Source organism: Mus musculus, chromosome 18 (assembly GCF_000001635.26).
Source record: "Mus musculus strain C57BL/6J chromosome 18, GRCm38.p6 C57BL/6J".
NCBI lineage: Eukaryota > Metazoa > Chordata > Mammalia > Rodentia > Muridae > Mus > Mus musculus.
The window spans coordinates 64,455,818-64,472,500 of NC_000084.6; the positions used below are offsets into that span (position 1 = coordinate 64,455,818).

At 43.6% G+C, this 16,683-nt stretch overlaps 1 protein-coding gene across 3 annotated transcripts in view; it reads right to left on the minus strand.

Moving 5' to 3' along the window:
- Window positions 1–724: 724 nt before the first annotated feature.
- The window catches only part of Fech (ferrochelatase), a 32,557-nt gene continuing 16,598 nt past the window's right edge, over window positions 725–16,683 (minus strand). For 2 of the 3 annotated variants that reach the window (NM_001348055.1, NM_007998.7), the window contains 7 exons: window positions 14,865–14,999; window positions 11,911–12,017; window positions 8,269–8,367; window positions 6,290–6,397; window positions 5,704–5,868; window positions 2,838–2,897; window positions 725–2,400 (listed from right to left, as the gene is read on the minus strand). In NM_001348055.1, coding sequence (NP_001334984.1) covers window positions 2,266–2,400; window positions 2,838–2,897; window positions 5,704–5,868; window positions 6,290–6,397; window positions 8,269–8,367; window positions 11,911–12,017; window positions 14,865–14,999 — 809 coding nt within the window. In that variant the 3' untranslated portion in view covers window positions 725–2,265. The remainder of the gene's footprint in view (window positions 2,401–2,837; window positions 2,898–5,703; window positions 5,869–6,289; window positions 6,398–8,268; window positions 8,368–11,910; window positions 12,018–14,864; window positions 15,000–16,683) is intronic. The other variant, XR_385974.4, reaches the window with a different exon arrangement.

Below are 16,683 nucleotides of genomic sequence, written 5' to 3' on the forward strand. Positions count from 1 at the left end.
AAGGAATCGCATCTTTAGGAGTTGAAGATGCCACAGGCAGTGCTTCCCGTAAGTGCCTCTCAGAGGCCAGTCTGCTCCCACTTCAGTGCCGGCAACAGTTCCAGACAACTCATTCAGGGTTTGCTTGGCAAACGGGGGGCTTCATAGACTCCAGCGGGGACTCGTGAGCTGGCACTTCCCGCAATATCCCCATGCCAATGTTTTCATCTGAAAAGCTGCTCAAGAGCCAAGACTGATGACAAGCAAGTTCCCTGAAAGGGGACTGGGGGAAGGGATAATGGCTGTGTGCATAGCTGTCTGCCAACAGGAGCCACTAGCCCTGAGATGTCCATTCACTGTGGGACAGTCCCTCACAGGCCACTCTGACGCTCATCCCCAGAGGTGATGAAATGGATACAGGGACATTCCAAAGTGCCCAGACCCTTGTTCTTTCTGTACAGACTGCTTACTTAGGAAGATAGAGCCAATTCAGACACAGAAAATAGATGCTGTTCAAATTAGAAAGCCGCTATCAGCATAAGAAACTCTTACCTGGAGCAGAAAGCAGGCTTCGCTGCTGGATTACAAAGTGAATTTCCTGTGTTCAGGAGACAGTACAAATCAAACGGCTAAAGCTCACCGTCTATTAACAGTAAATCCTGAGTATAGAATATCTATGCATCCTACTAATTGCTTTCATTTCATGAGCCGTTTTTCTATCAGAAAAAAAAAACTCAAAGAAATGTTCTGTTTGAAGAGCAAAGTTTTAGAGAAAGTGATTATTACAAATCCTTCAAGGATCCCAAAGACTTTCAAATCCATTTAAATCCAAATATAGAAGAGCAGATTCTGCTTTGACATAGTTTTTACATTTTTAGAATAACATTTCATTACAAATTCAGGCAAGAATTAGTTATGAGGGGAAAGGAGGTTGATATGATGAAATATGTTGGAGACTATACATATATGTATGTGCATATATGTATGTGTATATGTATGTATGTGTATATATGTCTATATATGCATGCATGTATGTGTATGTGCATATATATGTGTATGTATATATATGTATGTGTGTGTGTATATATATATATATACATATATATATGTATGTATATATGTGTGTGTGTATACACACATATATGCAGGAAAAGATTAGAATAAAATGATAATTATTACATTAGTTATTTCTTTGTGTTTTACAAATGGCCTAGTCTATAACCATGTAATTTTTATATTAAGAACTTATTCACAAAGAAAATTCAAGGCTATCAGACACAGTCAACTTTATAAAATAAGCACTCAGTCAAGATTAGGATGGCACTGGAAGGTTCCCTGGCCCCTGGGGAGCTAAGCCCATATCCATCAGTAGCATTTCCTGGTGGCACTGTCCCTGGAGACAGGAAGAAGGCAGAGTCCCCTTCCCTGAGGCACTGTGGACTCAAATGAAGGCGTACACAGCAAAGACTGAACTTGCACACGTTTATTAGGCTATGCGCCCGGGGAATCTTAGCACTCTTGAAACATGCACTTGTTTCAGTTTCCAGGGAGGGAGATGAGACTCTTGCAGTCACCACAGTGGCAGTGGACAGTGGCTACACTGTCAACAGAAGCAGTGCCAGGTGACCGCTCCAACTCACTCACACTCCCGTAGCCATGGACTCGGGAAAAGAGTAGGTACCATCGTGTTTTGTGTTTGATGCAGGTGAGCACATGATCCCAAGCTGTGCGCTCAGCCTAATTCTTTTACAAATTACATTTCATAAACTCACAATACTCACTTAAGTGATAGCTATATCCATAAGACTGTAAACATCTCAGTCACCACTGGTAGCACATGAGGAGACACACCACAATGTTGTAGGAAGTTGTTTTGGGCAATAAGTGTAGAATTTGTGTGCGACTCATAAAATAAAACTGTGAAACTCATTCCTGGGATGTCCCAGTAGACAGATATTCCATATTGATAAATTGACCCCAGGATCAGTCACTATACTTGTATATGAAAATAGAAATCTCAGTAAGAATTTCGAGTCTATCCTCCAAGGAACACAATGTTGTATGTCTGTGATGCTAACTAGCGCCCAGGAAACGGGAGCGGGAGGCACACTGGAAGCCAGTTTGGCCTACATAGGGCAAGCGAGAAATAAGATAAAATAAGATAAAACACAGGCAAGAGAGAAATCACAGTTTGTGCCCAGACAAACGTGGCTTCTGTCCCCATCGTCCCCACCGCAGGTGTCTGGAGGCTGCACATCTGCAAATCCCACGGGTCCTCAGGCAGGGTCACAGCTGTTGGCTGGTGAAGAAGGATTTAGTCTTCCTGCAGACAGGATTTACACAGAGCGGACAGTTCAGACTCAACTGCGTGGAGCACAGCTTGTTGGACTGGATGTGGGAGTGCACCAGATCAGCCAGGGCCTGCGAGACAGAGCACAGAGCCACCTGAGGCGAGGAGTCAAGGGCCCTCCCTGCAAGTATTCCCTGAGCTTGTCCCGGGAAGATTGCTCCAGATGGGCGTTTCTTTTAAACTGAGCTGGACAGAAGTGTAAAACACTGCCCATTCTGGACATCATCAGCTTAGGACGAGCTAAAACAGACAAAGTGGATCCTCTTCCCCCACCCACCGCAGCTGTTCACTGAGAAGCAGACTGCAAATTAGGCAGCTGTGGGTGGGCAAACTAAGGAGACTGGGGCTACCTGCAGGAGAAAGGAGCAGAGAAGAAATCTGCTCTTAGTTTTGTAATTAATTGGAACTCTAAATGTACTAATATGTGAGAAAACCAATATTCTGCAGGAGTTTCTCAGAGGACTACTCTGCGCTGTGTTCTACTAGAATGGTTGTAACACTGCGGTACCTTGGAGAACAATGGATTTCCATTAAGAGACTCCGCTCTTCTGATGTTCTCAGCTCCACACTGAATCAAAGGAGAATGGGAAGAAAACAGACACGTTTTATTTTTCCTTTCCTTTCCTTTTTTTTTTTTTTAAAGACACTAAATGCCACAAAAGAATAAATGCACAGAAATACACACACACACACACACACACACACACACACACACACGAACACACTCAGCCTGATGGTGAATGGTTGCAGAAGGCTCCTAATTGACAGTTGTGGTCGGGTAGTGGATGGTCAGACTGACCAGGCTACCAGAGGCTGTTCTTGTATCCCTGTGTTCCCCTGGCCCTGTCCTTCCCACAGTGCTGTGTGTGCTGGATGGGTCTCGGGAGCGATCCAAGCCCACATCCCTCTGTCCTTCTCCCTTTCCCTAATGCAGGCCTTGCAGACTCATCTCATCAATGTTGCTGCGATTAAGTAAAAATTTCCTATTTACTTTGAGCCCAAGTAAGTGCTAAAATGAAGGAAATTAATTTATGGACTCTAAAACATACTGGTTTTAAATTGGACCCAATGTAGAATGGATTTTAAAATAAACTTTTATATAGGAAAAAAAATGTAAGAAAAAAATCTGAGTATGTTCTGTATCATTCTTTTTCCCTGTTAAAAAAAAAAAAACCAATTAATTATTCCCAGATAATAGAGAACTGTGTATGTGGCTAGGCTCATCTCTCTCCCATCCACACGGAGACATACATAGTCAGTCGCTTTATCTTCTAGATTGACATTTACAGGAGGAGCCCACACGGGAAGCCCATCAGAAAACACCGGCTCTACTTAAAAAGAAAAAAAGTCGCCACGTGTCCACGGCAATAGAGCAGCAGTGTCAGTAATCAGCAGGGGTGGGTGGGCGAGGAGGATGCAAGGCCACGAATCTGTCCATGGAACAACACAAGGGTTTATGGTCATGCAGCATACGATAGTAAAAAATGTTTTAAAAATTCAAAGGAGTATTAATCAAGGATTTACTAAAAACAGCTACGGGCATTTGACTGCATTTACTCTCACGTATACACGTGATATATATTTAAAAAGAGAAAACGGGGATCACAGAAATGTATGGCTAAGACGTCATTAGCCTATTATTATTAAAACAGACACGCTTAGGGAAGAGGAAGGTGTTTTATGAAAACATTAACCTACGCCCTCTCTGAGGGTCAGAGGAGAAACATGACCCACTCCTGACGTGGCACCGTTTGGTACCATCTGAGAACTTTATTGTTTTTATCAGCAAAAGGCAAAAAGTTGTTTCTATTTTGGAGTAAAACATTTTTTAAACTTTTAAAGTTAGTTGCTTTAAGCATGCTATATTTTCATATCAAAATAATGATAGTTACATAGTTCTCTTTATTCACTACAGGGATTCATTTATTAATCACTAATAATCCTCTTGGTAACTAATAGCCTTCACTTATAATACAAACGAATGGAAACTATCATTCAACATAGAGAAAAAAACATATTTTCAAACATCTTATCCTAATTAAGTCTTCTTCTTAGACTTTTGGTTGTGAGGCTAGCCTTTAACGGCTGAGCCATCTCTCCAGCCCAAGTCTTATTCTTATTACTGAAGTCTCTCTAGCAAGTTTAAAATTAGCCAGCGTCATGGTGTGCAAACAGAAGCATCTGTAAATAAAACCCACGAGAACAATGAGGCCTCATCTTTGTCAGTTACAACTTAACTCCTAGTGATTAGACATTATAGGCTCCCCTTAACTTATTGATGCTTGACTGGCTTAGACACACTAGTAACAAGAGACACACTAATACCTGACAACTGGTTCCAGTGCTGACCCTACCCACTCTCCACTGTGCCCCTCACCGACACCCAGTCCCACAAAGGGAATAGATTTCAGTGGAGCCAGACTTCCACCAGTCACCTATGGGAAGGCCATGAGTTCACATCCAAGATGAGAGGGAGAAAAGGACTTCCTGAGTCCCCGTGCTTCCAAGCTTAGCATAGAAACACATCAATAAACCAGTGAAGGTTCCGGGCCAGCCCTCAGAAGCTACAAGACAGGTAAGCAACAGTTTTTTTCCACCCTGAGTGACACGTCCCATCCATCTTATGCCAACAGTGGTATTTGTTATTTCAATAGTCAGATTGATCACAACTTGTTAGCAAACAGCTAATTAAGTGAGTGCACTGAAGAGGTCAACAGAATTACAGCACACACTGCTTCCTGTTTGTTCTGTGCTCCTCTGAAATGTCAAAGACGCCTAGGCCACAAGCCCAACCAGAAACAGTGTATCCGCCCAAGGACTGTATTAAGTGTAGAGAATTAATTCTAGACTGATAAACAGTTCCCCTCACAATTGGGGAGAGATTCAAGCCCTTTTCACTAAAGATTTCACCTTCAGATGGACGGTACGGTAACTTAGACCGAACAAAGTATTAGTTTCAGTGATACTGGGCAACATGGTTTAATAAAGACATAAATATCCTCTCTACTGCTGATATAGAGTTAATTTATAAAGTATTATTCAAAATGATGAATATATAATATATACAAACACACTAAGTCTATCTATCTCTGTCTCTGTCTGTCTGTCTCTTTCCTTTCCTCCTTTTGTTTGCCTTTTCTGAGATAGGGTGTCTCTATGTAGCCTGGCTAACCTGGAACTCACTAAGTAGACCAGGCTGGCCTTGAACTCCCTAACATCTGCTGGCCTCTGCCTTCCAGTGCTGGGATTAAGGGAGTGTGCCACTACACCCAGCCCCATAAACAGTAATTTTTGTATAGTTTGGTAGTTGTAGAAAAAAAAATCCTGTTAAAACAAACCATGATGGGACTAAGAAGCCATATAGGCCCGCTTACCTTCTGAGCCAACACTTGAGAGTATTCAATATCCAGTTCGTAGAGCGTCTCAATGTGGTCACTGGTAAATGCTATTGGAACCAAGAGGATGTTCTTCCTCCCCCGCTCACAAAGCCCTTTGATAGCCTCATCTGTCTGAGGGCCCAACCAGGGTACTGGACCAACCTATGAGAAAGGACGACCACCACGGAAATGGAACATTTCTCCTGACACTTTAACAACATATTATTATCAGGCCCCAACACACGCTAGGAGCACGCCCACATCTGCCCATCCTGCTGAGAGTCACTCTTAGGCCTCCTTGATAGGTTTGAATATTTTTATACTGAGGTCTGAATCCTTCTAGAGGCTGGCCTGACCTGATGATACAAATAAACACTTTCTTTCATTAAAGCTAAAAGTCAGATAGTAACTGACACAGCTCTACCACTTGTCCATCTCCCCTTCTGTCTGCTTGCTCTTTGCAGAGTTCTTTCTGCCCACAGTGAGCAGTCAACATACAGAAAAGCTTGCTGGCATGGAAGAGCCCAAATTCCCATTTATAGATAAGGGATCAAACAGATGTTCTCCAGAGGTGCTGACCTACCTTGGACTGCCAAACCAGTCGGTAGGGGTTGGGGTAACCCAGCTTTTCCATGACTTTGTGGACAGTGGCTCCTACCTCTTGGGGATAGGGGTCCCCTCTGTTGACAACCTGCAGTAGAGACAAAATAACATGCTGTCACCAACACTGTGAGGATATCAAGCACCACTGGCTATACAGGGACAAGATGAACGTGGGCTAGACCCCTCCCTTGCTCTCCTTCAAACTAATGACAGTTGGATCTGAGCATTGGCAGAGAAGTTCCTCGGCCCCAGACTTTGATTATCTTTTCCTGTAATTGTACAGGAATAAAGGCTTCGCTGTCTACTTCATCCTCACATCTGATGTGTGCAGTAGGCACCCAATAAATACTGCATTGGTGAAATGAAATACTAAGACAATATTTGATGACAGTACTAGTGGGCAAATGATCATTAGAAGAATAATTGTAGAAGGGATGAGAGAAACACAAGGTTGCCTCTGGCACAGTATGACAAGAACCACTGCAGGAAGGATCCACCACTACAGCTGCGGGATGTCCCAGTGTAAATCTGCCTGCCCTCTCTGGAGCTTCACTCTGGTACCTCAGGTCTCATCACACCAAGAATGGACCCTCAGAAAGGATTTGCATGACACCAGAAAGGAGACTGAAATGAAACAGGCAGGCTCCCAGTGAGAGGACTCTCTCCCTAAAGCTATCTGCTATTAATGTAATGGCTGCGTCTTCAGGTGAGCTGCCCAGGGCTTGACTCTGGTGACCACCAAGGGTGGCACCCTCCACCTGAGGATGGCTGGTCCCAATTGATCGTGTGTTTCACACCTAAGAAAATGTAATCTTCCACCTCCATGACTAGGAAAACAGCGTTCTCAGGATGGGACGCTACTTCTGAGTGGATAGAACTGGGGACTGTGCCCAAGACCTTTCAAATATCAGACAGCACACAAGTCCGATATTTCCGAGTTTCCTGTGACTCAGGAGGTGACTTTTTTTTTTTCATGTTCTCATTGATTTGTTTGTCATTTTGTAATTTACATGTAGAAGTAATTTTAACAATGTATTCTGGATACAAACTTTTGTCATATTTATATGACTGAATATTTCCCTACATGTGTGGCTTGAATTTTCAATGATTTATTTATTCACTTAACAACCCCATATCAGTCCTTTCTCTCCTCCCAGGACCCCCTCGCACAAGTCCTCCCCCCATTTCACCTTCCCCTTTTCTCTTGAGGAGGGGAAGTCCCCCTCTGGGTGTCACCCCCACAACTAACACCCCCCAACACACACACACACACCAACCCCACATATCAACTCACTTCAGGGCTAGTCACAACCTCTCCCACTGAGGCCAGATAAGGCAGTCCATTTAGGGACTTGGGATCCGCAGGCAGGCAGGCAGGCAACAGGCTCAGAGACAGCTCCTGTTCTAGTTGTTGGGGGACCCGCATGAAGGATGTGACATTTTATGGGCAAGCTGGTATCACACAATGAACTAAGGATCACACACTGTCTGCTGTATATTCTCTGGCCAGGCTGTGGTCCCTAGTTTTAGCAAATCAGAAACCATACAGGCTTCCTATCAGGCACAGGCTTCTGCTAAGGTTTGAAGACAGAGTTTGGGCTTAGTGTGAGCAAAGCTGGCTGCACAGCTCAGTATCAGGAAACTGCGCACTGTGTTCCTCCCAGACAGCAGGCAGAAGCATGCTTCTTTCAGCGTGTGCATTTGTTAGAAACTCTAATATCTGAATGAATCTTCCAGTTATCGTTTTAAAGAAGGCTATTAATAAGAGATCTATTTGTGATATTGGGCATTGAATTAATTGCTGGGAGGTTTTAGAAAGTGTCTATGAGCAAGCTAAGGCTGGGAGCTTAGAATTCATGCTTGCACTGAGCTGAGCACAGACCGGAGCCAGATCCACTTTACATATTGAGAAAGTCAAATGACCCAGTCCTCTACCACCAACAAAATGCTCGTACTTACAGACATCGGCAGGGAGTGGGCAGAAAACAGAATGACCACCTCGCTTCTCTTCTCCTCTGGAAAATGGTTCAGCTCTTTCAGAATGTGGTCTGCAAAGCACTGTGGGAACCCCAGGAATGGGGAAGAGGTTGGTGAGAAGAGAGCAAAGAACAGAAGTAGGATCTAAGAAATGAGAGCTGCACCAAACACCTTAGTGCAGTCTTCAAAATCTGGAACCCCATCTCTTTTAAAAAAAAAAAAATGCAAACATCACAGTCTCTTTGCTTTGGTTTAGCTTCAAAATGGCTCGCAATGGTTTCAGGGGCCTAGGGAATTTGATGGGAAACTTCTAAAGCTCACTAATGGCTCTCTGCAAATGAACTCGGAGGAGCTGCTTCCCCTCGGGAAGAGCGGGGCACACTTCCAGATGGAAAGGAAACACAGATGGGAAGGAGAGGTTGTTTTAAGACCTCACATTTGCTCTGTTAGCAGGAAAACAGCTTACAGGGTCTTTCTAAATCTCCCTTACTTTGGCTTTCAGGCCTATCACATTAAAATACATTAGCCAGAAATAGGAGAGAAATAAGAAAATACTCTTCTATTTTTATGACATCTTCCTTACGAGTCCAGAGTCTGTACCAAAGCACTCCTCCTCACAAGCGTCCTAATGACAGATGATGAGCTGTGCAGCCCCCATTAAACACACAGGGGGGAAGGCTGCAGTTGACGGGAGGCCTAGCTGGCCATATGTGTGAATGTGGACTAGAATCCAGGTCCTGCTGCCTCCCCACCTCTGCCCGCCAGACCAGCTCCCTTGCTTCTTAGCTGGCACTTGCTGATTCTCACTGGTAGGTGCTGAAACACCAGATCTGAAGAGACTTTCTTTCATCTTACACTTGAATCATTTCTTGTCGGGCTTATAAGGAAAACGTGGCAAAGGACAGAAATGGGCCAACTGATAAAACCTGAATGTGGCTGAGAATCAGACAGAAGTTGATATCAGTGTTAAATAAACTTCTGCAAAATTTTGTATTATAGTTATGCTAAGAGAGTAGCTCTGACCTTAAGGTTGTGTATGTGTGTTCCCAAGTAGTTTATATATGTATATGTATATATATATATATGTATATATATATATACATACATAAAATATAAATATAGATACATATATATATCTATCTCACATATATACACATACAGAGAACATGTAAGTGATAGGTCAAGTGATACAAATAACACAGGAATACAGGTATAGAAGATGGCAACTCACGGCATCATTTTTAAAGATTTTACTTATTTTGTGTGTGTGGGCATTTTGTCTGCATGTATGTCTGTGTGCCATGTGTATCCTTGGTGCACACAGAAGCCAGAGTCCATCAGATCCCCTAAGACTAGAGCTACTAATGATTGTGAGCTGCCATGTGGGTGCTGGAAATCAAACTGTGGGTCCTCTGCAAGAGCAGTCAGTGCTCTGAACCATTGAGCCATCTCTGCAGCTTAATTTTTAATTATGTGTGTGTGTGTGTGTGTGTGTGTGTGTGTGTATGCACGCGCGCATGTGCGCACATATTGCTGGGAACTCATCTGGAGTAGTGGTGTGCTCTTAACCAATGAGCCAGCTCTCCAACACACTATCCTTTTTAATCTTGTAGTTATTTTGCATGTCAGAAATAATTTCCAAATAAAATTTAAAGAACAGAATCGTACAAGCTTGTAGTTGATGCAGTTTTGATACATATGAGTGTTCCGTCAATACTGTAAGTTCCAAACTAGTCCCTAGGAATACTAAAATATCTTTCATTCTAGAACTCGCAAGTGTGGGTAAGTAAATGCCCTAATGAAGAAAATGGGACTCAGAGAAGGCATCTGATGCTCTCTTCCTCCCTCTCCCTTCCTCCTCATCTCCATGTTGTGTGATACAAAAGCTGTATTTTTATAGTGTTCATAATGTCTAGGAAGCAAGACTGCTCAGAAAGGATAATTTTTAGAGACCAGCCTACATTAAAAAAAAAAAAAAGTCACTGTAAAGTTTATGTGGAGACCTGGAATAGACATTTACTGCAACTCCTCCAAAAGCTAGATAAATATCAGTATTAGAGAAAAGGTGGTAAGATTGACTCTTTTGAGTAACTAGCACTGATAACATGCAGGAACATGAGATTTAAGGTCCTATTTTTTAGTTGAGTCTATGTAAGACTTTTAGGGGATTGACCCTCCCCTTCCTTTCCTTTCCTCAGCTTGTAAAATTGCAAGTAAGAACACAATCCCTCAGGGCTTGCGAGAGTCACTAAGCCATCTTCAAAACTCAAGCGGCATGGGCAAACAGAAGTGCTACTTAAATCACCTAAGACCCATCTGCAGGATTTTCTGTGCACAGCCCCTGTGCGAAATGAAAGCAGCAAGACCTCTCAGAGCCTTCAATCACACCAGCCAGGAGGGCAGATAAATGCCTCTAAAATTCCCTTTCCTTTTATGAACAGAGACTTCCTCGGTTAAGAGACCTTTCCATCTTTCTGCTTCCCCCTTTCAAAGGGCTGAATTTTAATGCAAATCTAATTACTCCCGCGATCAGGGCAGGCAGATGCTGTGCAGATCCCCTGTTCCCGTGCCACATGTCAGCTCAGACCTGCAATACCCCTCCTTCCCAGCCACGGCTTCAATAGAAGCATTCTGGGCCTTAGGCGCTCCAGCTACCTCTGGCTGGACCCAGGAGAACGCTGAACGCTGGACACAGGCGCGCAGCCCACAGCGACACCCATCCCTAGGGGACCTCTTTTACTCCTGCACAAGCCTTAACCCTTTCCCTGCCCATAGGACAACACTCTGGGGAAGTCAGTCTGATTTTAATGCTGTCTACTGCCATCTAGTGGTCACAGGTTTTAAGTGCTGCCAATTTTTGCAGGTATTTGCCAAAGAGCACAGAATGAATGAAGTATATAAAATACAAAATAAATCCAAACCACTTCATATATCTAGACCTAAAATAACTCAAAAATAAAAACTTCTACAGACTCAAAACATTATCTGAATTAATTGGGATTCATTTTTAAAATCAACTTCACTCTCCTGTTTTGTTTTGTTTTTTAAATAAGGTAATACCAATTCAAAGCTAATGGTTTTTGAATTGTAATTTTAACTGATTCTTCTAGAATAAAAGTACCCACTGACAGAATATTTATTACAAAGGTAAGTGTACAGGAGAAATGAAAATTTTCTTTTGATGTACAAAACTTTTCCATTAGAGTGCTGTTTACTTTCATGTTTCCAAACATGTACCTATACACTGCCTTCACTGTTTTTAATCCTTTGATGTTTTTGAAGGATTTTTAAAAATATAGGATTTAAGTAATATGTTGGTCATTCAATTTAGACATATAAGTTAGCAGAAATGGATATAATCCTCAATGTTGTTCTGGACGCTGAGAAATACAAACTCAAAATCTAATTGTGGTCCTACAGTATAATCTGAAGAAAGGAAAGGGTCTGACCCTTTTAGCCTTTACATTTATTGTCATTTTTCATGGTAAGTGAGAAGGCTAACGGAGTGGTGTTAACTCGCAGCATGCAGTTTACGCAGGAGAACGCAGGCTCAGCGAGCACCCCCCACAGCAGCTGGGTGGCACTGGGTGCTGGGAGGACGGAGGCTACCCTGAGCATACACACCTGGATGAGGAGGGGGTGTGTGGGCCACCTGTCGATTGTGCTCCACTTCATGGTGGGCTTCTGGCCCACCTCGTTATAGTATCTGTAAATGGCATTTAAGCTGCTGCCTAAAAGACAAGGGAGCCATTTAGTAGATGCACTTGATCGTGGTGGAAACAATGCAGACGAGTAAAGGCAATAATTGTGAGTTCAAAGTGGGCAGCTGCATCCATACAGAAACCCAGTCTAATTACAATCTTTTCAATACTCTAAAATGCATATAGATTTAACAACCCAGCGAATGAAGATCACTAAAGAGCAATCAATTTCAACAGACCTTCAAAGATTACTGAGGCCATTTCTACCGAGAAACGGGAGGGCTCTGAGCTTACGCAATAGAAGCCATTGTGAACTTGCAAGGAGCAGGTCTTATGATGGAGGGCATGTGAAGAAAAGCGTCCCTATTGTGGTCAGAATCGGCCTCATTACACGCAGTGTAGGGGGTGAGGAAGACAGACACAAGTGGGCTGTTATCTCAGCATGCTGACGCGGCACTGTTTCATTCTAGAGGAGCCGGTTCCTGGCATTCTCCTTTAGAGCTGTTTTACTTCACCAAGTTTCTGTGTTAGAATATGAATAATTCTATGTCTGGAGCAGAACCACCTTTTCTAAAGATGCCATCATAGAGCAAGCGGCCTATTGAGAGGTCTAAAGGCCCTGTATTTAATCAACTTTTACAAGATGCATCATTACCCTGGAATAAAGTAAGCTGACACTACACTCTAAACAAAAGTTGTGTTCCTAAATTGCTGTGAATATGACAACCCAAAGTCCAGAAATGGGTTGGCAGAATGAAGCCGCAGCTCTTCCCCAGCTTGGGGAAGCTGGCACTGGGGTCAATCCTAAGGTTATAAACCCAATCCTGACAGGGCCCCCTTTCTCAGTCCTGCACATAACAAGTTCCAACAGGTCTGTGCTGACCATCACCAGTCCCCTGGGATTCTTGCCATAGGAACCAGTTAAGTTGCCAGTTTAAAAAGCTTACTTGGGACACAGATATAGTTTAGCTCAAATTGTTTGGTCAGGCTAAGATCCAACTTGTATATATAAAAAAAAAATCATTGGGTTCAACGTCAATGAGTGGAATATAATGAAGTAAGAGAATCCAAGCTTGGGAGTCAAAAATACTCCCCAATAGAAAGCAAAGCATCCCATCCCCTTCACATAGCAGATCCTACTGCACATAGCAGATCCTACTGCACATAGCAGATCCTACTGCACATAGCAGATCTTACTGCACACGTGGGCGTGGTTTTCTGATGGACAGGAGGGCTTCTGCGAGCCACGTTAGCTCCTGAGTGTCAGTGGACAACAGTCAACCAACTATAGAAGTAGTTAAAGGGGGGGGGAATGTAAATGCGGAAGATGCTATGAGAAATACACAGAGCCTGTTTAAAAGACAGAGTGGCAAAGGAGACCACTGGCCTCAAAGCAGAAATGCGGTTCCTGAACCGTGCACAGCCCAGGAGCCTAAATGCTTGGGCTTCTACATGAGATGCCCTAAGGAGAGCAGTGTACTCTGAGCTCTGACCACACAGTGAGAGTCACCAGCGAGCTAAGGAGTGCATCTGTTGCCATATAAATAACCACTTTTAATTTACATAACTTTTGAGAGCAGACATTTGTAGGCTAAGGGACAATTTGCGAAGCAAGATAAAAATATCCCTTGAAAATACTAAGATCTGATTAAGTAAATCACAATTCAAACTTCTGGACGCAGGAGAAAGATTGGGTATTTTAACAGTCTCTCTCTCTCTCTTTCTCTCTCTCTCTCTCTCTCTCTCTCTCTCTCTCTCTCTCTCTCTCTCTCTCTCCACACACTCACATACACACCTGTACGCCTCAGTATTTAAGGCACACAACACTAGGAATGTTTCTGCTGTAGATTTTTACTTCTCCTTATAGATATAATAACATTAATATTCAAAGAAACTGGGAACATAACTGCGCTGACCTAAGTCCTGGAGAAAATGCACTTCTACTTGTGGTAATAGCAGAAGCTTTACCTATAATAAGAGTAACTGGGAGTGGGGGCGCACGCCTTTGATCTCAGCACTCAGAAGACAGAGGTAGGTAGATCTCTGTGAGTTCGAGGCAGCATAATCTACATAGTGTGACCCTGGCTCAAACAAGCAAAAAAAACAAACGAACATGAATATAGACAGTTTCCCAAGCTTCTCCTGCTCCTCCTCCTCCTCCTTCTTCTTCTCCTTCTCCTTCTTCTTTTTTTTAATCTTCAGTCAAATATACAGAGGATTGCAAGGAGTAATGAACACAGAAAAGTCTGTACAATGTCAGCTCAAGGCCTCACATTGGTTTTGTTGTTGCTGTTTTTGTTTGTTGTTGGGTTTATTTGTTTTTGAGATTGGGGTCCTACTTAGAGCCTTGGCTGTCCTAGAACTCACTAAGTTGATCAGGCTGGCCTCAAACTCATAGAGACCAGCCTGTCTCTAGCTAGGATTAGAGGTGTGAGCCATCACACCTGGCAAGGATGGAGTTTTAAGTTAACCGGTAACCCATAACTGAAGGAGAGACAGACACAAAAATAAAAATAGCAGCATTATCCCAGGACACTTCTGTTTTCAAAATAGAAACCGGTATTCCCTTTGCTCCTTTAATAAAAACTTCAGGGTAGACATAAAAATAAGTTTATGATACAAAACTAGAAAGTGATCTGTTAACCAGCTGTATTGCAGTAGTAACCAAGCACAGCCACTACCCACCATTTCTAGTTCTCAGCCGATTGGCCGATAACTCCAGAAGCACACGAAGCATGCAGTTTCAAAGTCACTGGCCTAGCCTCTCACGTGTAATGAAGACGGTCCAGATTTGCCATTCAAATTTCAAATACCATCAGCACTCAGACTCCTGGGCTAACCCTGCCAGGGGTACAGCCGCCTTCGAGACGTCCTTACCTGTGGTGGAGCAGCTATACTGTGGATACTGTGTGAAAGCAATGGCCCTCTCTAGTCCATCTCTCTCCATCTCTTCAATTGCCTCTTCTGTCAGGGGATGGACGTACCGGAATCCAATATAGTATTTGTGAGGTGCTATTAGGAAGCACAAGCGGAAAGGAGAAGGGATTAATCTTTATATAGATTCCTCAGAGTCACCAAACATGGTGTAATGACCAGGACAATAAACGACAAACCTAATTTTCTACAATGTTGATATGGTGAGCAGGTTAGGACATTCCTGGCATCTTGTCCATCACTTAGCAGGCATGGGGACGCTTGGTCAATCTCTGAGATCAGCAGTCCTACCTGCCTACCTTTTGTTAACATGATCATCTTTAAAAGGCAAGCTTTTGTTCTTAATTCTCTGTTCTCATCAGTCATGAAGAGACTGAAGAAAAGAGAGTGGAAAAGAACCCCAAAACTAGTACACCTAGCTGGGCATGGTGGCACAGTCTTCAATCCCAGTCTCAGGAGTGAGATCTCTGAGTGTGAGACCAGCCTGCTCTATATAGCAAGTTCCATGACAGCCAGGACTACAAAGTGAGACTCCATTTCATTTTTTACATTTCAGTACTCATTCTCGGCATGTACTATCTGCATTGAGCAAAGTGGCATAGGCCTGTAACCTCCAACATTCCGGAAGTAAGAACAGATGGCCAAGTTAAGGCCTGCTGGGGCTACAAGGTAAGTTCAAGGCCAGCCTGAGTTACATCGCTAGAACGTCTCAAAACAAAGCCAAACAAACAAGGGCCTTGTAGAACAGGACACTGATCACAGCAATCACAGCACACAAGTGCCTCAGGCAGGCCAAATGAGTCTGAAGGCAGTGTGATGCAGAGCACATCCAAGGCCAGTACTGAGTATAGAATGAGAACTTGACTCAGGAAAAAAAAAAAGAGAAAACCAAAAAAGACTTCCAATCATCGCTCTCAGATAAGCCTGGCCGCCTGGAAGAAGCAGGGTGCAACAGATGTGCCCGCCCACACGAAACAAAGAGCAGCTGGGCTGCCTGGAAGAGGCTCAGGCTAACTGCAAACCATGTCCAGCCCATGGAGATGCCTGCTGGCTGTGCAGTGGGCTCCAGGTTCCCAGCTTATGTGAGGTGCCACCCATGATGTGGTGGGCTTTGGTGACACGTCCGCATCTGAGGCAACACTGTCCCTGCAAGTACGCTCCATAAACCTCATCGGTTTTCACCAGCTTAGCCATATTCTGATCTATCATTTGTTTCCTATTTGGGGGAGAAGATGCTTGTTCATGCCTCCCCAGAAGTAGTGTCACCCAAGGGGATAGTGACTTGCCAAAGGGTCATGAGTACCAAGGCCCACTAAGGGCTAGGAACCCAAGGAGAACTGCCAAGGTCGAGAGGAACCAGAGTTAGCTCCCAAGGGAGGCGACTCTGCGGCCTGCGTGAAGGCGGGCAGGCAAGCTGGTGCTCCTATTCTCCCTGTGTGTAGCTTCCACGGGCTCAGTGAACACACAGACCTGGAGGCCGGATGGCTGCCTGGCTGGCTGAAGGACACAGAGGTGCAGGAATCAACGGGTAGAAGCGTAGGTAAATATATAGGCAAATGGATAGACCCAACAGAGGAGAAAAGACAATTTTATGCCACATTGAGTGATTTAATGACTTGTCAGGCAAGCCACTGAGCTTAGCCCCAAAGTTGTAGTGAGTCCTGAATATTTTAAAAATGAATCTCCAGAGGACAGATGCTCAATCACTAGATTAAAAAGCCACCTTCCCAGCAACTTCAAGTACAAAAGGAGTACTGTGATC